The 22,931-nt window shown below is 38.6% G+C and overlaps 1 protein-coding gene across 5 annotated transcripts in view; it reads left to right on the forward strand.

The window, feature by feature from the left end:
* Nucleotides 1–3,818: 3,818 nt before the first annotated feature.
* Nucleotides 3,819–22,931, forward strand: part of scyl3 (SCY1-like, kinase-like 3) — a 72,724-nt gene continuing 53,611 nt past the window's right edge. For 4 of the 5 annotated variants that reach the window (XM_069938269.1, XM_069938270.1, XM_069938271.1 and 1 more), the window contains exon 1: nucleotides 3,819–4,156. In XM_069938269.1, the coding sequence (XP_069794370.1) occupies nucleotides 3,992–4,156 (165 nt within the window). In that variant the 5' untranslated portion in view covers nucleotides 3,819–3,991. The remainder of the gene's footprint in view (nucleotides 4,157–22,931) is intronic. The other variant, XM_069938273.1, reaches the window with a different exon arrangement.

Here is a 22,931-nt window from a genome sequence, read left to right on the forward strand (position 1 = left end):
ACAAGCAAATGGTCTGGTGGAGAGATTTCACCGCCACATGAAGTCAGCCCTCATGGCTCGCCTCACAGGTTCCGGCTGGGCAGACGAACTACCCTGGGTCCTCCTCGGCATCGGAACAACACTCAAGGAGGATCTACAGGCGTCACCTGCAGAGCTGGTGTACGGCGTGCCACTCCCTTTGCCTGGTGAGTTTTTTGGCCTGGAATTCAACTCTACGATCGAGCACTTGAAACTATTGGTGGACCTACGCAGCAACCTTGCCTCGCTAGCACCCCCACCTCCTACGCATCACAGTGCCCGATCAGCCTGCGTTCCCAAAGAGCTGGACCCGGCGGAATTCGTTTTCGTTCGGCGCGGACCATACACTGCACCTTTGCAGCGCCGTTCAAAGTCCTCCAGCGGTCCGGCAAGACACTAGACACTGGGGGCAAAAATAAACTGTTCACAGTAGACTGCCTAAAGGCAGCACACAAATAAACTGTTCACAGTAGACTGCCTAAAGGCAGCACACTTGGACCTCTCATGACCAGTTCAAACAGCTAAGCCCAAGCATCAACGTCGTGACGCGTAAGCTGGTTTTTGAGGGGGGTTGTGTGGCAGCGCACTCTCTTGTGGCGAACCAGCCCCACTTGTACAGCCACGTGGCGGGGCAGCCATGAGAAGAGGGTGCCGTCGGGGGTCCTCCTTACCCCATGGTTCCAGCCCAGCATGTGCCTCAGGCAGCTGTTATGACATCATCGCTCATGCAGTGGCCAAGCTCACACTGCCCTTAAAGGGGCGCACGCAGGATTTGAATTAAATAGTCAACAAGAGCATCCAAGGTGGTGGCTAAGAGTTTCTTTGCAGTAGCTCCCGCTACAAAACTTTTTTTTAGCTTAATGAAAGCTGCATTTCCAGTCTTTCTTGTTTTTAATTGCGTATCTTCAGATTCAGCAGTAATTAGCATTTAATGTTACTAAGACAGAAATTAAAAAAATTAAAAAGCCTCCAGATAAAGTTGATATGGTCAGCATGTCAATAATGCCTTGGACGGAGGGGGAATTAAATACGTAGATTTATCATAATCTTAATACGTTATAAAAAGCAGTATTTAGCTTGCAGCTCCTTTTCAAACTCAAATAACCTGCCCATCTTCTTATGACCAATGCTTAAATTGAAAAATCCATATAAATGTAGCCACATGTAAAATGTAAGTGTCCTAACATTATACTCTCAGGATCCTTTCATATTTAAAGTTGAAACGTTTATTTCCATTGGTATCAAGTATGAATGATACAGGCAGGGCCTTAAGTGCAATAGACACTATTGATGCTGTCCCATTTAATATGCTTGTGTGACAGAGTATTTTGAGGTGGCTTGGGAGGAATTGCTAGAGCAGCTTGCACACACACACACACATTTTAAAACACAGGACTTTTGCAGAAAGAGCAACATTGTTACAGAATACAGCTGGCCTGGGAGAGCATATGATTTTTGCAGGCAGGGGCAGAGTAGTTTTGCTCTCAGAGAGGGAGGGAATGAAACAGAGAGAAGGAGTCACAGGAATCAGTTCCAGAGGGACAAGCTGGCAAATTTTGGAAGGCTACCTGGTCAAAGGAGAAGACTGGCAGTCTGAAAGGAGACCTGAAAGAAAGAAGATCATCTGGAGAACCCTGAAGGGGGAAAGTTTCGTCAGCAAGACTGATTGAGAAGGAATCAGTTGCGGATGTCTTGGAAAAGGAATCTCTCTCTAAAAACCAGCAAGACCCTCCTGAATGGTAACCATGTGCCTGTTAAACACCACAGCCTGGTGAACTTTGTTAATGCTAACTTCTGTGCACAGTACAAGAATTGCCTGCAACCAGTGAGATTGGACTGTGATCCAAAGAATTTTTCTAATCTTAAATAAACATTACACACACATGCACTTAGTATTAGAGGGGGGATTAAGTAGGTTAAGTAATAAGTTAAAGTTTATTTTTATTTTCTTGTTCAATTATAATTTAAAAATATTTTTGTTTAAGTAACCCTGTGTAGTGGTGCATATCTATTGCTGGTCCTCCTCTTGTTACATGTATTTTATTTGGATTAATATGATTTGTGAATTAACATTGTATGATAGTGAAGAAAATAACAGATATTTCAGTGGGTCAATCGGCATCTGTGGAGGCAAAAGAATAAGTGACATTTTAGGTTGAGATCCTGCATGCATAGGGAAGATAACCAGAACAATAGAAGAGAAACATAGGCTGGAAGATGATAGGAGAAACAATATTGTAGAGAGGTGATGGGGCAAATCGGGAGTGTTCAAACAGCACTGGGTGATAGCTGAAAACCTGTGAAAAATGTAGGCATATGGAACCAGGTTGTGACAGGTTAAGGGAGCGATGATGTGCAGATGGAACCAGGTGAGGGAGGGGATAGGAAAGTGGGCTAAGGGCAAGGAAACCCAGACATAGTTATGTGGCTGATGAGTCCAGGTAACCATGAGAGGAGAAGGGATCAAAAATATGCACAAAGGGAGAGAGATCCTGTATGAGCCCCTGGTGGGAGTGAGAAAGGATTACAGAAGTGTTAGAAATTAAAGTACCTTTAAAGAAATTGCTCGAGACAAAAATTGAGAACAAAGAACATTTATTACTACAACAATGCAAAGTTGGGTGCTTCCCCTTACCCTGGGAATACACACACATACTGGGGCTCACCCAACTTTTATACAGTCAATTTCAGTATCAGAATGCCCTCCCCCTTACATTCTTCTGCCCCCTGGATGGGTTTGGCATAGGTAATCCTTCCTGCCTACGTGCAGTTTCAGTACACTTGGAGGACCAGGGGGTATCCTGTGGGTGCCCCATCATGTCATTGTCCTTATTCACACCTTCCTGATTCTCTGGGCTACAGTCTCTTGATATGCAGAGTTGACTCATTCTATCTAGGGTTGGCTAATTTCATATGTATAAATCTGTGTATGGTTAGCTAATTAGAAATGTATGACTTGGTACTTCTGTCCAGGGCTAGGAGACCCTTATCTGATCCAGACTACCTCAACTTCCTACATTCTATTGTACCTTACCATTCCTTATCTTAGTCCTATGGTCTTGTCACAAAGACTAGAAGATTCTTATGTTAATCGTGCTGACTCTGCTTTCCTGCATCCTAAGCCCCAAGCTTATCCTGTTTGTACTGGTTACAGCCATTAACTGATGAACTTTAGTTTCTTCCATGTTCATAATTTTAGATCAATTTTCCCATCTCTCACAGAAGTGTGCCGAAATGTCTGTGTGAGAATGGGAAGAGGGGTTGAAACAGCACACAACGGGAACCAGAAAGGTAAAATTTGGGAAGAGTTGATGAGAATGTGCGAGGGGAATGAAAAAATGGGATTAATGTTGGATTTGTGTAAATAGGTAGTTAATGGGTATCATGGCTCAGGACTGAAGGGGCTGTTTCCATGCTTTTTTTCCTACATGACGCTGTAGAGGTGCAGAGGGAGTTAAACAGGGAGGTAAAACACAAAATTCTGTGGACACCGTCGTTGATGTAAAACACACATCATGCTGGAGAGACTCAGCAGGTCAAACAGTGTCCTTGATGTAGCAAAGGCAGAGATACATAACTGACCGAGTTCAACAGGGAACTGTGCTTGTCATTTGATGAAGGGCCCCCCTGTATGGCACATAGAAATCGCATAGAGATGATAAGGACCCATTGGTTTTGGAGAGATGAGACAAACACATTGGGACCTTGGTCCACTCGCACGTCCGGCCCAAAGAGGGTGGAATCCGCGCTCTCCATTCTGCGCATGCGTCATGGTGATTTGTTTCCTGGTCGGGCATGTGCTTCCGGGTTAGTGGGCTGTTAGGGTGTCATCGTTTGGAATCTAGGGCGGTGAAGGGTTTCAGTTAGATTGAAATCTTATTCTCGGAGTGAAGCACAAAAGTTGGAAGACGGGTTTGTATTTTGATCTTACTCTTGGAGTTGGGTGGTTGCCTGGCTCTCTGGCCAGAAGGCCATGGGAGCGGAGAGCAGTGCGGCGAGAAGCTGTCGCCTCGAAGGGCAGCCGCTAACTTTGCCCGGTGGTCTCAGTGTGTACCGGGCGACGCTGGACGAGGAGCAGCTGGTATCCGTGTTCGTGTATCAGCGGGGCAATGAGGAGGCCGTCAATAAGGCTGCCAAGGTGAGTGGAGCCAGGGCTGGGGCGATGACGAGCAAGGCAGATCTCTGTGAAAGCTTCTCTGTGCGAAACCAACAGATATACATCGCGCTGATCATAGATAGGAAGTAAAAACACCGAAAAGCTGGAGGAACTCAGCTTATTTAGCATCTAGGATATTTTTGGTAAAAAATATATTGCCGAGCCCTTCAAGAAAAATCAGAAAAGGTGGAAGCAGGATATAGCAGTAAGTCTAATGTGCTTCTCTCAGAGGTTGTCCGTGCGACATAACCAGCAATTAGATCAGTCCAACACGGGAGGAATAGACCCTTCGGCTCACGAGGTGCCGACCCACGACACGAGATTAAACAAATTTCATCTACCTGCATGTGATCAATATCCCTCCATTCCCTGCATGTTCAAAAGCCTTTCGAAACACCTCTGAAGAGTCACCATCATATCGGTTTCCACCAATTCCCCCAGCAGAACGTCCCATGCACACAGGCAAAATAAAAGTTGCCTCGCCAACCTTGAACTTTCTACTTTTCATCTTTAAACTATGCCCTCCAGAACTTGAAGTTTGATGTTCTACCTCACCAGTTGTTGATATAGTTGTATTGGCTATATTACCTTGATATCCTGTAACAACATTGATTTGTACAGTTTTTTTTTTAATTTAGCCACTTGTATTCTGGACTTGAATTTGGATTGAGTTTCATTTTTACTTAATTTACAGTTACAAAGGCAATGCAATTGGTGACTAATTTGGCATTTCATGTGAGGAGTACTGTTCAGTTATTTAATCTATTTTGCTGTACTATCAATGGTGTTTAGCCTTAAAATGTAGAACTGCAGGATAAAAACATCCTCTAACAGTAAGATGTTGTATAGTAAGTATGGACTACCAATGTGTCATGTATAGCAATATTTTGTTTATTTGTCATTTAACTGGTACCATCCATTCCTCATGAATACTAGTCCAAGCAAGTATGTCTTCAAATATAGAATAGTGGAGAACTTAAGTAACATATTTGCTAAGATTGAGGCCATAGTAGCTGAAGACATTACTATTATTAATTTTTATTTTTCACACTGTGAACCAAATTAACCAAAATACACACAAACATTTCCCTCTTGAATAATATACACAGTGTCATTTTCTCCCCTTCCCCCCCCCTCCTTCTCAACCCCCTCCCTACCCACTAAACGTTCAACATATACAATACAATAAACCCATTAAACAATGTCATCACACAATGAAAATAAACAAGAAAATTGTGTCATCTACTTTTACACATTGGGTTAGTTCATTTCGTCTTCTCTCATTCTATCATTTTCGGGGGTGGAGGTCCGCGGTAGGCCCTCTCTGTTGTGTTCCATGTACGGTTCCCAAATTTGTTTGAATACTGTGACTTAATTTTTAAATTATATGTTATTTTTTCCAATGGAATATATTTATTCATTTCTATGTACCATTGCTGTACTCTCAGGTTCTCTTCTGATTTCCAGGTTGACATTATACATTTTTTTGCTACAGCTAAGGCTATCATAATAAACCTTTTTTGTACTCCATCCAAATCGAGGCCTAGTTCTTTACTTTTTATATTACTTAGAAGAAAGATCTCTGGATTTTTTGGTATGTTGCTTTTTGTGATTTTATTTAATACCTGATTTAGATCTTCCCAAAACTTTTCCACTTTCTCACATGCCCAAATTGCATGTACTGTTGTTCCCATTTACTTCTTTCAGCAAAAACATCTATCTGATACTGTTGGGTCCCATTTATTTAACTTTTGGGGCATGATATATAGCCTGTGTAACCAATTATATTGTATCATGCGTAACCTCGTGTTTATTGTATTTCTCATAGTTCCAGAGCATAGCTTTTCCCATTTTTCATTTTTTTATCTTTGTTTAGATCTTGTTCCCACTTTTGTTTGGGTTTACAGCTTATTTCATAGTTCTCTTTCTCTTGCAGCTTGATGTACATGTTTATTATAAATCTTTTAATTATCATTGTGTCCGTAATCACATATTCAAAGCTGCTTCCTTCTGGTAACCTCAGCCTGCTTCCCAATTTGTCCTTCAAGTAGGTTTTCAGTTGGTGGAATGCAAACATTGTACCGTGAGTTATACCATATTTGTACTTCATTTGTTCAAAAGATAATAAATTATTTCCCAAAAAACAATTTTCTATTCTTTTGACCCCTTTTCTCTCCCATTCTCTAAAGAAAAGATTATCTATTGTGAAAGGGATTAGTTGATTTTGCGTCAATAATAATTTTGGTAGTTGTTAATTTGTTTTTTTTTCCTTTCTACGTGAATATTCTTCCAAATGTTGAGCAGATGGTGCAGTACTGGTGAACTTCTATGTTGCACCAGTTTTTCATCCCACTGATAAAGTATATGTTCTGGTACCTTCTCCCCTATTTTATCTAGCTCTAGCTTGGTCCAATCTGGTTTAAGACATTACTATTGAAGGCAAAACTAAAATTGTCAGTGAGGCTAGAAATGAAAGAATGCATTTATCTTATGTGAGGTTTGAGAAAATTGAGGATGGGGTAAGTGAAGTTTACAATATGAGAATAAAAAGTGAAAAATAAAAAAGCTGCAGATGCTGTACATCTCAAAGAGAAATTGCTAAGTGCTTTTAGAATCTATGGGGGAAAAAAATTAAGGTTCAAACCTGAAAATTAGAGTATTGCAGAGTGTCCCAAGCTCCTGTGAATCAGTGAACATTCTTTGTATTCTTGTGGCACTTTGGAGTGGCAAGAATAACAAATTAGTTATACTCTGTATACTCTGTCACACTGAATTTACAGAGATGTTTTTGGAAGATAAATTGGGAAAGGTTTGTTAGAGTAGGTTACATTACAAAAACACTTTAAAACAGATCTTATTTAAAAAAATACTGGAGGTCTACCCCACGGTAGATATATCAGCTCCAGAACTTTTGCAAGAGCTTTTGAAGAGTGCTCAAGAGATTTCACTAATGGATTGTTGTTAACAAAAGGCAACAGATGAAAGAGCATGTCAAAACTGTTATGTCTGGAAGAGAACTTGCTGTTCTGAGAGGCTCATGTGGTTTTGAAAGCAGAGAGAGTCAAACAAGTTTTCTCTCAGAGAGAGAGAGAGAGAGAGAGAAACAAACAAACAAACAGACAGACCGATCACTTGACAGTGTTATAGCTGGGACTGGAACAGGACAAGCTGGCAAGCCCATTTGGAAGACGGCTTGGTCAAAGCCCTTGTGGCTCATGCAAGAGGAGAAAACTGGCTGCCTAATGTTTCACTTGGAATAATAAAAACAAAAAGGAACTCTGTGATGACCTGAAAGAAAAAGGTTATCGTCTGGAGAACCCTGAAGGGGCAAGTTTTGTCAGCAAGACACTGGAGTGACTGATGAAAGTACAATAGTTGTGGATGTCTTGGAACAACAAATCTCTCTCTGAAAGCCGACAAGAACCTTCCTGAGCGGTAACCATTTATCTTTCAAGCACCAAAGCCCGGTGAACTTTATAAATGTTCAATTCTGTGCACAGTATAAGAATTGCTTGCCACCAGTGAACTTGGAGGAATGAGAAGTGAGATTGGACTGTGAATCAAAGAACTTTTCTGAACTTACACACACATTACATACACGTGCGCTTAGAATTAGAAGGGGGTTAAGTCAATAGAGATAAGTTAAAGTTTTATTCTATTTTGACGTTTAAAGATAATTAAAAGCAACCTTTGTTTAAGTAACCATTTGTCTTGCTGCTGGGTTTATGGGTTCTCTGGGCTTGTAACACCAGACAAAACATAATGCAATGTTGCCTTTTAATTATAGCTGTTTTCTATCTTTCTTTATTAATGTGGACAGGTAGGTCCCATTCACAATACAACCAGAAGAAAGTGTTCTTTGTTAATTCTGCATCACCTTTTACTGAGATTGGCCAGCTACCAAAATTCTCATTACCAGCAACATTGGCCAATTAGCACTATTCCTGAAGCAGAAATCAAAATTTATGGTGTTTTATTTTGTTTGTTTCCCCACAGGAAAGTGGGTCATTTGCAATAGGATCCCACTACTAGGCACATCTTCACTTCCCCCTCCACTTCCTGTAAGGATTGCAACGGTTTCATCCATGTATCCCTTCCCACCATTTTGCTTCCCTGGTACTTTCTAGAAGTGTTGCACTTGCACCACTTCCCTCACCACTGTTCAGGGACCCAACTTGTGAATTTGTAGAGGTCATTTACTGTATCTGGTGCTCCAATGCCACCTCCTCTAAATGGGGAAATTGGATGCAGATGAAAAGATTATTACGTTGAACACCTTTGCTCTATCTGTTGCAACTGCAAGTTCCTCCCAGTTGCCAACCATTTTAATTGCACACTGACATGTCTGTCCATGGCCTCATGTACTGCCAAATCAAGGACACCTGCAAATTGTAGGAATATCTGGAATTCTGTCTTGAAGTTCTCCAAGCAGATGGCATCAATATCAACTATTTTTGTTAACCACTTCCTGGGTCTGGCTTTCACTATCCCTGTTTCCTTTTGGCCAGTTTCCCATCCCTTCCTTCTATCAGAGAGCTAACCTTTTTAGCCCTCTGCTTTTTCTCCCATCGCTCCTCAGCATCTTTTACCCTTCAACATAAATGTACCTGTTACCACTTACCTATTAGCCTGTGCTCTTTCCCCTTCTGTTTTCCTCACCACCTTCCTCCACACCCTCTTCCACCTTTTTTTCCCACCCTGAGTGTTTACCCGCTTTTGCACATTCCCAACAAAGGGTTCAGGCCTGAAACATTGCCTTTTACTTCTTGTGGATGCTGCATGACCTGCTGAGTTTCTCTAGAACTTTTGCACTGTCCAACAGGATGTTATCTTTAAGTTTTAATTTTAAAAGCTTCAAACTGAGCACATTACATCTTAGTACATCTATAAATGTTTTGAAAACTATCGATTCCCTTATGCTTCTAACTGTAGGTAGTATTAACATTTTAAGTAAATGTGCAAATGAGTTGCTTGATTTAAGTTTCTAGAATTATTTGTTTAAATAATATTTGTGAAATAACCATTGCTATTTCTTTACATTTCAATGATCAGTTAACTTAGTGTATTTCTTGCATTTGAAATATGCAGAGTTCTTGCTATTTTAAAAACCTTTTATTTGAATAGACAGCATATGGAAACTTAATTTTAAATACAAAGTATTTCTGATCTGTAAATAAAAATAAATAGGAATTGTTTAAGCCAGTGGTTCTCAACCTTTTTCATTCAACTCACATACCACTTTAAGTAATCCCTATGCCTTCAGTGTTATGATTAGTAAGGAATTGCTTAAGGTGGTATGTGAGTGGGAAGGGAAGATTGAGAATCACTCCTCCAGACCCAATTGTTACTGATATATTTTGGTTGAGAAAAATTGTCATTGGCCCATTTCCTTTGGAGGAATGAAACTGTGCACATAATGAGTTAATTAGGTACAATTAAAACAGTGGTTTTCAAACATTTTCTTTCCACCCACATACCACCTTAAGCAATCCCTTATTATAGCATCTATGGCATAGGGAATACTTAGTGATATGTGAGTGGATAAAGGTAGAGAACCACTGATTTAAGCTGTGTATGGGGCATGGAGGGTGGTTGGGGGCGGGGGAGGGGGAAATGATGTGAAGAAAGTTCTGTTTTGGACCACTGATAGAATTTTAGCATTTCTTCACAACTTGGTCTCTTATTCATCTTTACCGTCTCGGCAAATTTAACAATGATACCTTTGGCGGCATCATCCACAATGTTTATAAATTGTAAAAATTTGAGACCCATCTCTGATTGCTTGCACACAGCTAATTACATTTTGCCAACAAAATTAAAATCCATTTATGCCTATTGTTTCTTGATTCTTGAATATTCTTTAATTGCCAAAAGTGATAATTGAAGACAAAATGCTTGAGATTGATGAAATTGAGATCGTGCATAAAAGTTGAGTAAACTCCATCTTAACCAGCTTGCAACAGTGAAAGCACCATTAGCAATGACACTGTGCTATGTGTCAGTGTCATATTGGCCTGTCAACTTTCTCTTAAATTGATTAATTTAGTCAATGGGCATTGCAGGAATAGTTTGGTAAGACTTTTTTTGAATATTTTATTGATTTTCAAAGACTCATAAATTCAAACAAACAATATAATCTCTTACAACATCAACATGACATAAAGAATCTGCTTTACCTCTCTCCACCACCCCCCCACTTACCCCGATACAACTGAGAATAAAGTCATACAACTTGTACAGATATGAAAAACAAATAACAGTGGGGTCAATGACCTCTACAGAAAAGCAGGAAAAAGCCTAGAAAAACAGCCAAGGTGCTCAAGTGTAGCACGTCGAATGACTCAAAGACTTGTTGACTCAAACCAAGGCTTTTATTAACAAAAGACTGGAGCATATTACATTGAGTTCGACCAGTCCAGAATGACCTGGGTCTGGTTAGGAGCAGCCCTTTATGACCTGCCAGTAGGCGTGGCTACGGCTCTCAGCCAATCACTATTACTATATGTAAATATATATACAAATATATATACAAATATATACATTGGTGATAGTATCCCATACTATCACATCATGTAAACAAAGGCAATGAATAAAAAGAAAAATTGACTAAAAGAGCATGTTGTCTGTGTTATGTCCCACTTCATTGATCCCAGTCGTTTCCCTGTTGTGATGGATTGTTTTAGTACTCTTGTTTTGAAGGAGGATATCTGCATACCAATATATTTCAGATAAGGTTGCCACAGTTTAATGAATGTGCCATCTTTCCTCCTTAAATTGTACGTGATTTTCTTCAGGGGAAATGCAACTCTGCATTTCCATATTCCATCATGTAATATTTAGTTGGGAGTCAGACTTCCGTGTGAATGCTATACATTTCCTGTTACAGCCAAGGCAACCTTCACAAACTGAATTTGGTACTTGGATAGTTTGAAACATGTCTATAATGTTCCCCAGCAGGTACAATTCCAGATCTTGTGGAAAATCCACCTTTGAAATTTTTCATAATGTCTGCCAGGTCCACCCAGAAGGATCTCACCTTTGTACACAGCCAGGTGAATGAATAAAGTTTCTAATCTCCAAACCTAAAGCACATTTCTGAGACCTCTAGTTTGGATTTATGCATTTTTTTGTGGTGTGAGGTACAGTTGATGCAGGAAGTTGTAGTTTTGTAAGACTTAAGTGAGTTGAACAGATGATGGCTTCTCACTGTTGATTAGAACCATAGAATATCACAGCACAGAAACAGGCCCCTTTTGCTCTTCTCGTTTGTGCTGAACCTTATTTGCCAAGTTCCACTGACCTGCATCCAGTCCATAGCCCTGCATATCTCTCACATATGTACCTGTCCAAATTCTTAAATGTTAAAATTGAGCCCATATTCACCACTTCAACTGGCAGCTCATTCCACACTCCCACCACTCTGATAAGATGTTCCCCATCATGTTTGCCATAAACCTTTCCCTCTCAACCCATGTCCTCTGGTTTGTATCTCACCTACCCAGTTGGGGGCGGGGGGGGGGGGGGAAGCCTATCTACATTTATTGTCTATCCCCCTCATAATTTTAAATTTCTTTTAAATCTCCCCTCATTCTTCTATGCTCCAGGGAATAAAGTCCTAACCTGTTTAACCTTTCCCTGTAACTCAGTTCCTGAAGTCTAGGCAGCATCCTAATAAATCTCTGCACTTTCTATCTTAGTGATATCATTCTGTAGTTAGGTGACTAAAACTGCACCCAACACTCCAAATTTGGCCTCAATGTCTTATACAACTTTACCAATAACATCTCAATTTCTGTAATCAATTCTTTGATTTATGAAGGCAAATATGCCAAAAGCGTTGTTTACAATCTTATCCACCTGTGATGCCACTTTCATGGAATTATGCATCTGTATTCCTAGATTCCTTTGCTCTATTGCACTTCTCAGTGCCTTACCATTTACCATGTATGTCTTTTCATGCTTTGTCCTTCCAAAATGCAATATTTCACACTTCTCTGCACTAAATTTAATCTGCCAGTTTTCAGCCCATTTTTCAAGCTTGTCCAGTTCCTTCTGCAAGCTTTGAAAACCTCCTTTGCTGACAGCTCCTCCAATCTTAGTGTCATCTGCAAACTTGCTTATCCAATTCACCACATTATCAACCAGATCATTGATATACATGACAAATAACAATAATCTTAAGCACCGATTCCCTGAAGCACTAATCACAGTCTTCTTTTTCTTCTTTGGCTTGGCTTTGCGGACGAAGATTTATGGAGGGGTATATCCACGTCTGCTGCAGGCTCGTTGGTGACTGACAAGTCCGATGTAGAACAGGCAGGCACGGTTGCAAGGGAAAATTGGTTGGTTGGGGTTGGGTGTTGGGTTTTTCCTCCTTTGTCTTGTCAGTGAGGTGGGCTCTGCGGTCTTCTCAAAGGAAGTTGCTGCCCGCCGAACTGTGAGGCGCCAAGATGCATGGTTTGAGGCGATATCAGCCCACTGGTGGTGGTCAATGTGGCAGGCACCAAGAGATTTCTTTAAGCAGTCCTTGTACCTCTTCTTTGGTGCACCTCTGTCTCGGTGGCCAATGGACAGCTCGCCATATAACACTATCTTGGGAAGGCGATGGTCCTCCATTCTAGAGATGTGACCCACTCAGCGCAGTTGGATCTTCAGCAGCGTGGATTCGATGCTTGCAGCCTCTGCCAGCTCGAGTACTTCGATGTTGGTGATGAAATCACTCCAATGAATGTTATGGATGGAGCGGAGACAGCACTGATGGAAGCGTTTTAGGAGTCTAAGAAACAATCATTCACCGCTACTCTTTGACTTCTCCCAGCTATTGTCAAATCCATTTTACTACTTTGTCATTAAATTCAAATGTCTGAATCTTCCTAACTTCCCATTTGGGACCTTGTCAAAAGCCTTCCAAAAGTCTATGTGAACAAGATCCACAGCCTTTCCTTCATTACCGTTCCTGGTAATCTCCTCGAAAAATTATCAGATTGGTTAAACTCAACCTACCACACACAAAGCCATTTTGACTATCCCTAATTGGTTCCTGGCTATCCAAATAATTGTACATCTGATCTCTTGGAACACTTTCCAATAATTTACCTGATACTGACGTCAGGTTCACTGGCCTACAATTTCCAGGGTTACTGTTGGAGCTTTTTAAAAAAGGAACAACGCGAGCTACCCTCCAGTCTTCACAACTTCTCCCATTTATCTTGGCAAATTTAACAACAATACCTTTGGCGGCATCATCCAAAACATTTATAAATTGTAAAAATTTGAGCCCCCATTACTGATTGCACCCATGGCTAAGGACGTGTTGAATATTTTTGCCATAGCCCCTGCAATTTCTACACTAGCCTCCCTCGAGATCCAAGGGAATATCTTGTCAGGCCGTGGGGATTTATCCACCCTTATTTGCTTTAAGTCAGCAAGCACCACCTCCTTTTTAATCTGTATAGGTTTCATGTCCTCGCTGCTTGTTTTCCTTACATTCTATGACTCTGTACCCGTTTCCTGAGTGAATACTGATTAAAAAATCATTTAAGATTTCCCCATCTTTTTGCTTTATATAAAGCCAAACACTCTGATCTGCAAGGGGACCAATTGTATCCCTTGCTATCCTTTTGTTCTTAATACATCAGTAGAAACCTCCAAAAAAATTATGTTGGCAATTTTAGGATTTAAAAAAAAATTTCTGCTATGTTTAGCATGCTTTGTAATAGGAAAAGACATGGCAGGTGTCCAAGATGGTGTTCTAACAAGCATGCATATATATCAAAGTGTCCCCACATCATGTATATGTGATGGCATCATATCTAACATTTTCCTTTTCCAAATTAACACAATCCAATAATGAGAAATAGGTTGAGAATTTGGCCTCAATTTATGAAAAACTTCAGAATTAATGGTTTTTCATGGGTAGTCCTATAATAGATAACTATATTTTTCAACCGTTTTTGTTGGATGCCGGTTTCAAAGAATGGCATAGAATAGGTATTCAAAGTTTTAATTGTATCTTTATTCAAGATAATTTTGCCTCTTTCAAACAGTTATCAGCTAAATTTAATCTTTCCAATAGAATTTTTTATATATTTAGAAATTAGACATTTTGTTCAGTCTAAGATTTTGCATTTTCCATGAATTTTCTGCACTAATATTCTTGATCTATTTTTAATTTACGGTTTTATTTTCATGATAGATTAACAACATGTATTTATAATTTATTGGATTTAAATTCAGTTCCCCAGGATGGGATCAAGAGCAATTGGGAACTAGATTTTAACTTGACATTTTCAGACAAAAATTGGTACTCTGCTTTCCGCTTGATTAATAATTCCTCATTTGTGCAAGAAACAGCTTATTACAATTTAAGGTGGTACACAAAACTTGTATGACCAAACTTAAATTTTCATTTTTATGTCTATATTGATCCATTATGTGAGAAATGTAAAATTTTTGAAGCTTCTCTGATTCTTATGTTTTGAGAATGCCCAAATTTAAAGAGATTCTGAAAGACATTTTCCAAACTTTATCAACAATTCTTAAGCTTAATTTGGAACCTTGCCTGTTAATCGCTTTGTTTGGCTTTTGTCATGATTCAGATAAACTTGTATCAGTGTCTGGGGAGGAGTCACGTGATGGAGTAGTGGCCGGTAGAGTCATACCAGCCCTCTCCAGAAAAAAAGAAAACAAGCCAAAGTCCAATAAATACAAAATATAATAAATAAAAGATAAAGTTGTAGAGAAAAGAAAGAAAATGGCACCCAAGAAGGAACAAGTAAAAACAACAGGAAAAAAAAGAAGAAAAGACGCTGGAAAAGAAAGGAGAAGGCCTTACCTGCATGAAGAAACAGGGAGCCATGGTGGAGAAAAGCGCCCGATCTCTGAGGTTGGTGTCGGCCCTGCGGAGTCGCGACCCCCCCGACTGCTGGACTGCAAAAATGGCTCTCTGAGTCAAACAAAAGTGCGCAAATTAAGAAGGAGAACACCGATGGGAGAGGGGCTCAGCCGAGGAGCGGGCAACCACAGCGCGACCAGCTGAGGGATGCCAGACACCAAGGCTCTCAGCTGGAAGAAGAAGAATGTAGCAGGAGAGGGAGTGAAAGGAAAGAAGGGCAGCAGCAGGAGGCTCAGATGAGCAGTTAAGAAGAAGAGGGCCAACAGCAAGAGGTCAAGCAAGAAGAGGCCCAACTAAGTGAGACAAGCAACTCATCAGGAAAGTCAGAAGCGATATAGATACAAACAAGAGAAGACCAAGATCTTTACAGAGAAATAGAAGGTAAAACAGATGGACAGAATATAGATAAAGCTTTTACTCAAGAACAAATGAGAGCATTAAAAGAATGGTTGTCATTAGAATTTAGTGCAATTAAAAGAAAAATGAAAAGAACAGAAGATAAAGTGCAAAGATTAGAGCTAGTCATGACAGAAATAGGGAAAAGAGTAGAAAATGTAGAAGAATGAGAAACGGCTGTAGAAATGGAAGTAAATTACTTAAGAAGAAAATTGGAAGAAAGTGATAAAAAAGTTAGTCACAAGAGTTGTTAGCTCAGAAAATTGATATGTTGGAAAATTATAGTAGGCGAAACAACATAAAAATAGTGGACCTAAAGGAAGATGAAGAAGGCACAGATATGAAGGAATTTATAAAAAATAGATCCCAAAGGTCCTGGGAATGACAGAGATGCAGGAAGGAATGGAAATAGAAAGGGCACACAGAACACTAGCTCCGAAACCACAGACACATCAAAAACCAAGATCCGTTTTAGTAAAATTTTTGAGATATACGACAAGAGAAAATATACTGGAGCGGGCAAGGAATAAAATTAGAGAAGACAATAAACCATTGGAAGGCAAGGGCCAAAAAATATTTTTTTACCCAGACAATAAGTTTTGAACTCTTAAAGAAGAGGAAGGAGTTTAATACAGCAAAATTGATCCTATGGAAAAAAGGTTATAAATTAATGTTAAGACATCTGTACTTAAAATATTTATCCCTGAGGAGCAAAACAGAGTGTTCTCGGATCTGGAGGAAACACAGGATTTTGCAGAAAGCTTTCAGGACAGAAGGAGAGATGAAGAGATGTAACAAGAATGAAGAACGGCGATAAAATATATATATATATATATATATATATATAAAGATGTAAAAACAATGTACAAGTGAAAAACTAAAGAAGGAAAAGAGAAGGGAAGAAAGGAAAAAAGGGGAAAAAGGGAGGACTTTGTCATATGGTTAAAAAAAAGTGCAGTTTGGGGGGGGGGGGAGAGAATAACCGTCACTGCGAAATCAGTTGACGCTTGTGAGCAGGTTCTCAGTCCAAATGGAAAGGAGAGTTGTGGTTGCCCAGCAAGGGATAAGGGGCAACTCAGAGAGGGGAGGGATATTTGGGGTAAAAGGAATATTGGATGTGGAAGTTGTTAGAGTATTTTATGTTTTAAATGTGTTGACATACATTGATTTTAAAAAGGGAAAACTGAGAGATGAAAATGGGGAAAAGGAGGATGGTGGTGGTGAGGAAGCGGAAATGAGATGTCAACAGGATATGAGATGACCATGTTGAACTATATGACTATAAACATTAATGGAATACATAACCAAATTAAAAGGAAGAGGCTATTAAATTTACTGAAAAAAAAGAAAAAATAGATATAGCATTTGTGCAGGAAACGCTTCTAACTGAAGTGGAACATAACAAATTAAAGAGAGACTGGGTAGATACGTAGCGGCAGCATAATATAATTCAAAAGCTAGAGGTGTAGATATATTAATTAATAAAAATGTACCAATCAAAATAGAGGAGGAAATAATAGATCCAGCAGGGAGGTATGTAATGATAAAGTGTCAGATATATTCAGAATTTTGGAATTTGCTCAATATATATGTACCTAACGATGAGGATCAAAAGTTTATGCAAGATATTTTTTTGAAGATTGTAGATACACAAGGAAATATATTGATAGGAGAGGATTTTAACCTTAATTTGGATCCAATGTTGGATAAAACTGGTAAAAAGACTAGCAAAAAGAATAAAGTGGCCATATTTATGGTTAAATCAATACAGGAAATGAAACTTATGAATATATGGAGGAGACAGCACCCAAGAGAGAAGGAATACTCATATTATTCAAGTAGCCATAAAACATACTCAAGGATTGATATGTTTTTGTTGTCAGTCCATATTCAAGAGAGAGTTAGGAAAACTGAATATAAAGCTAGATTACTATCTGATCATTCACCCCTGATATTAGCAATAGAAACTGGAGGACATCCCACCAAGAACATATAGATGGAGGTTAAACTCCATGTTACTTAAAAGGAAGGAATTTAGAGAGTTTATTGAATGCTAAGTTAAAACATATTTTGAAATAAATATGGAATCAGTGAAAGACAAATTTATATTATGGGACACAATGAAAGCCTTCATTAGAGGGCAGATAATAAGTTATGTAACTAAGATGAAAAAAGACTACAATCGGGAAATAGCGCAGTTGTAAAGGGTGATAGTAAGTACAGAAAAGGAACTAGTAAAAAGGGATGATATAACAAAAAGGAGAGAATTGGCGGACAAAAAAATAAAATACGAAACATTACAAACGAATAAGGTGGAGAAGAACATAATGAAAATAAAGCAAAAGTATTATGAACTAGGAGAAAAAAAACATAATATATTAGCCTGGCAACAAGCTTAAAAAACTATTGGCATCAAGGAAAAAGGACAAACAAATTACATATTACCCAATAGAGATTAATGAGAACTTTAAGGAATTTTATGAACAATTATACCAAACTGAGAACGAGGGGAAAGTTGATAAAGTAGAAGAGTTTTTAGCTAAAATTGAACTGCCAAAATTGAAAGAAGAGGATCAAAACAAACTGATAAAACCATTTGAAATAGAGAAAGTACAGGATATATTAAAAAAGCTGCCGAACAATAAAACGCCTGGGGAGGATGAATTCCCAATAGAATTCTATAAAACATTTAAAGAGTTATTAATTCCTCCTCTCCTGGAAGTAATGAACCAGATAGAAGAAACACAAAACTTGCCAGATTCATGTAAGACAGCAATAATTACAGTAATACCAAAGACGGGTAAGGATCCACTAACACCACCATCAATATCTCTACTTAATTCAGATTATAAGATAATAATGAAATTACTAGCAAACAGATTGGTCGATTGTGTACCAAAAATAGTAAAACAAGATCAAACTGGATTTATTAAGAAAAGACGAACAGCGGATAATGTCTGTAAATTTATTAATCTAATTCATGCAGTTCAAAGAAATAAAAAGCCATCAGTGGCTGTTGCTTAAGACACAGAAAAAGCCTTTGACAGAGTAGAATGGAATTATTTATTCAAAGTATTACAGAGGTTCAATCTACCAGAAAAATACTTTAATTGGATTAAAGTATTATATAATGGACCATTGGCGAAGGTAACAGTAAATGGATATGTATCGAACCAATTTAAATTAAGTAGGTCAACTAGGCAGGGATGTCCATTATCCCCCTCACTGTTCGCTTAGCAATAGAACTATTGGAAGAACTGATAAGAACAGAAAATAAAATAAAAGGGATAAAAATAAAGGAGAATCAGTTTATTTGCAGATGACATCATAGTACACTTAACAGAACCAGAAATATCAATAAAAGAATTACAAAGAAATTGAAGGAGTATGGAGAAAGATCAACACAAATAAAAGTGAAGTGATGCCAATGAGTAATGTGGATTATACAGAATTTATAAAAGAATCACCATTTAAATGGCAAACACAAGCAATCCGATACCTAGGTATTAAGTTAGATAATAACTTAAGCCACCTGTACAAATTAAATTGTCAGCCACTAATAAAGAAATTGCAGGAATTCTTAGAACTTTGGAAAGAATTACCACTAATGTTGATAAGGAGGTAAATTGCATTAAAATGAATGTCTTCCCAAGGATACAATACTTATTTCAATCATTACCAATTCCCTTAACAGAGAAATTCTTTAATGAAATAAAAATAATAAGGAAATTCTTGTGGAAAGGGGGGAAACTGAGGATAGTGTTAGATAAATTAACAGAGAAGTACAACCAAGGTGGTTTGCAGTTAACAAACTTCAAAAATCATTATAGAACAACACAATTAAGGTATTTATCAGATTTTTACCAGACAAAGGAAAAACCAGACTGGACTAAGATAGAACTATATAAAATAGGGGAGAGGGTACCGGAACATGTACTTTATAAGTGGGATGAAAAGCTGGTACAATATAAAAGCTCACCAGTACTGCATCATTTACTCAATATATGGAAGAAGATTCACTTAGAAAAGAAAACAATGAATTACCAAATACCAAAATCACTATTCACGCAAAATCCGCTAATGCCTTTTACAATAGTTAACCTTTCCTTTAGAGAATGGGAGAGAAAAGGAATCCAAAGAATAGAAAATTGATTTTTGGGAAGGAAACAGACTGAGGTTATCAGAAGGAAGCACCTTTGAATATGTGAAAAGAATGAAATAAGCTGTAAACCAAAACAAAAGTGGGAAAAGGATTTAAACATAAAGATAAAAATGAAACATGGGAAAAGTTGTGCTCTTGAACCATGAAGAATATAATAAACACAAGGTTACACATGATACAGTATAATTGGTTACACAGGTTATATATCACGCCCCAAAGTTTAAAAAATGGGATCCAACGTTATCAGGTAAATGTTTTCGTATAAGAAGGAAATGGGAATAACAGTACATGCAATTTGGGCATGTGAGAAAGTGAAAAAGTTTTGGGAAGATCTAAATCAGATATTAAATAAAATCACAAAAATTAAAATACAAAAAAATGCAGAGAACTTTCTTCTAAGTAATATAAGAAGTAAGGAATTAGGCCTCAAACTTGATGAAGTGCAAAAAAGATTTATTATGATAGCCTTAGCTGTCAACTTGGAAAATGGAAGAGAGCATGAGAGTACAGCAATGGTACATGGAAATGAATGAATGTATTCTATTGGAAAAAATAACATATAATTTTTAAAAATAAAGTCACATTATTTGAACAAATTTGGGAACCGTACATGGAACATAACAGAGAGGGCTTGCCTCGGACCTTCACCCTTTAAAATGATAAGAAGACAAAACGACTTGATCCAGTGTTTAAAAGTAATGACACATTTTTCTTGTTTATTTTTCATTGTATGATGACATTGTTTAATAGTTTTATTGTATTGTATATGTTGAATATTTATTGGTTTAGGAGGGGGGTGGGAAGGGGGGAGGGAAAGTAGGGGGGGGAAGGGAGAAAATGCCACTGTGTATATTTAATGAGAAACGTTTGTATATATTTTGGTTGATATGGTTCACAGTCTGAAAAATTAAAAATTCTATTTTAAAAAAACTTGTCTCAGGAAAAAAGTTTTAGCTTTTACCACATTGATAGCCAGAAATGGAAAGATGATTTATCCTCTACTCATAGACAGTTGTTATATGTAATGTCCTATTTAGGTTTAGAGAAATTTAGATATATTAAAGATAGAAAATTTCAATTTATGAAATTGTAGGACCCATTCTTATAATTTTTTCTAATTGGATTAATAATTATTTTGTGTTCCAGTCATTCATTGTCTGTTCTCCAGGGGTCACCAGTGGTTCCAGATTATTGACTTTTTAAATTAATTTATAAGGTAACCTTGATTAGAAAGAGGGAAATAGATTTATTAGATTTTTTCCTTATTTTATACAGGTTATTTCAAGAAATTGAGTTAACATGGTTGCATAGATCATTTCAATGTTTTGGTGGTATAAGCAATTATTAAGATAGTTTTATCTACTTTTTCTTCATTGGCTTATTTGTACACATACGATTTTACTTCATTGTCTGCCAAATCAATCTCGTCTTACTTTAGCCTTCCTGGTTTCTTGCTGGAGTTTTTTCTTGCATTTAAAAAAAAACTCAAGTACCTTCTTCCAAACTAGATCCCCAATATCCCACCCAAAACCTTTAAACACTCTACTCTCAAAATGTCACCTTTGAAGGTCCTCCACTTACCTCATACATCCTTGTCAGAAAACAACTAATCCACATTCTTGATCCTCATTTCCTCAAAATTGGCCTTTCTCCAATTTAGGATCTCAACCCAAGGTTCAGGCCTATCCTTCATAGTTAGCTCGAAACTAATGGCATTGTGATTACAAAATGTTACCCTACACATAATTCTGTCACCTGCCCTGATTATTTGCCTAATAGGAGATCCAGTATTGCACTCTTTAGTTGTTACTTCTATATATTAATTTAGAAAACTTTCCTGAACACATTTGACAAACTCCAAGACATTAAACCCTTTTTACATTAAGAGATTCCCAGTCAATATGTGGAAAGATAAAATCTCCTACATCACAACCTTATGTTTCCTGCAGCTGTCTGCAGACTCTCCACAGATTTGCTCCTCCAATTCTTGATGATTATTGCGAAGTCTTTAATACTACCCCATGATTATGGTCATACTTTTCCCCATTCCTCAGCTCCACCCATATAGTCTCCATAGAAGAGCCCTCTGGTCTGTCCCGCCTGAGCACAGCTGTGATATTTTCTCTGACAAGCAATGCCACTCCCTCCCCCTTTCAATTCCCCATTCTATCAAGTCTAAAGCAACAGAAACCTGGAACATTGAGCTGCCAGTTCTGCCCCTCCTGCAGCCAAACTTCACTAACAGCCACAATGTCATAATTCCACATGCCAATCCATATTCTAAGATCATCTTCCTTTCCTGCAATGCTCCTTACATTAAAATAGATGCACCAAGGAACATTTCCATCACATACAACTCACTGACTTCTAATGGTGCTTGTAATTTTCACATCTTTTCCCTCCTCCATACCCATACCCCTGAAGATTTAGTTTAAACCCACCAGAGCAGCACGAGCAAACTTTCCTGCAAGGGTATTAGTCCCCCTCCATTCAGATGCAAACAGGTTCCTCCTTCCCTGGAGGAGAGCCCAATGATCCAGAAACCTGAAGCTCTCCTTCCAACACCATGATTTCAGCCACATGTTAAGCTGCAACTACCCTGGATATCCCATCCTTCAACCTAGGACTTAACTTTCTGAACTCCTTGCAGGACCTCCTCACCCTTCCTGCCCACATTGTTGGTCCCTACATGGACCACAACATCTGGCTGCTCACCTTTCACCTGAGAGCCATAAACTTAATCTGAGATCTCAGACCCCGGCTCCAGGGAGGCAACATACCATCCAGGATACTCAATCCCTTCTACAGAACCTTTAATTTGTCCCCCTAACTATGGAATCCCCTATCATAGCACCTCACCTCCTTTCTTCCTTTCTTAGCCACAGGATCAGACTTCATGCCAGAGATCTGATCACTGTGGCTTGTCCCTGGTAGTCATCCCCTCCAATAGCCAAGGGGTGCCCTGTACTGCCTACCTATTCCCTTTCCCTCTTGACTGTCGCACATTTACCCTCCTCTTGCCTCCTAGGTTTGATAGTGTCCTTGTAACTCTTGTCTATAACCCCCCTCTGCCTCCCAAATGATACAGAGTTCACCCAACTCCAGCTCCAATTCCTTAACTCAACTTGTCAGGAGCTGCAGCTGGATGCACTTCTCACATATTAAATCATCAAGGCTATTGCTGTCTTCAGTAATGACCCACATTCTGCAAGAGGAGTATTCCCTGCCTTGGCTACTATTTCAACTGTTTATGACTAGGGGAAAAAAAATATCTGAAACCTGCCCTTACTTGCTGAATTATCTAT

The sequence above is a fragment of the Narcine bancroftii genome, chromosome 5, assembly GCF_036971445.1.
Source record: "Narcine bancroftii isolate sNarBan1 chromosome 5, sNarBan1.hap1, whole genome shotgun sequence".
NCBI classification, from domain to species: Eukaryota; Metazoa; Chordata; class Chondrichthyes; order Torpediniformes; family Narcinidae; genus Narcine; species Narcine bancroftii.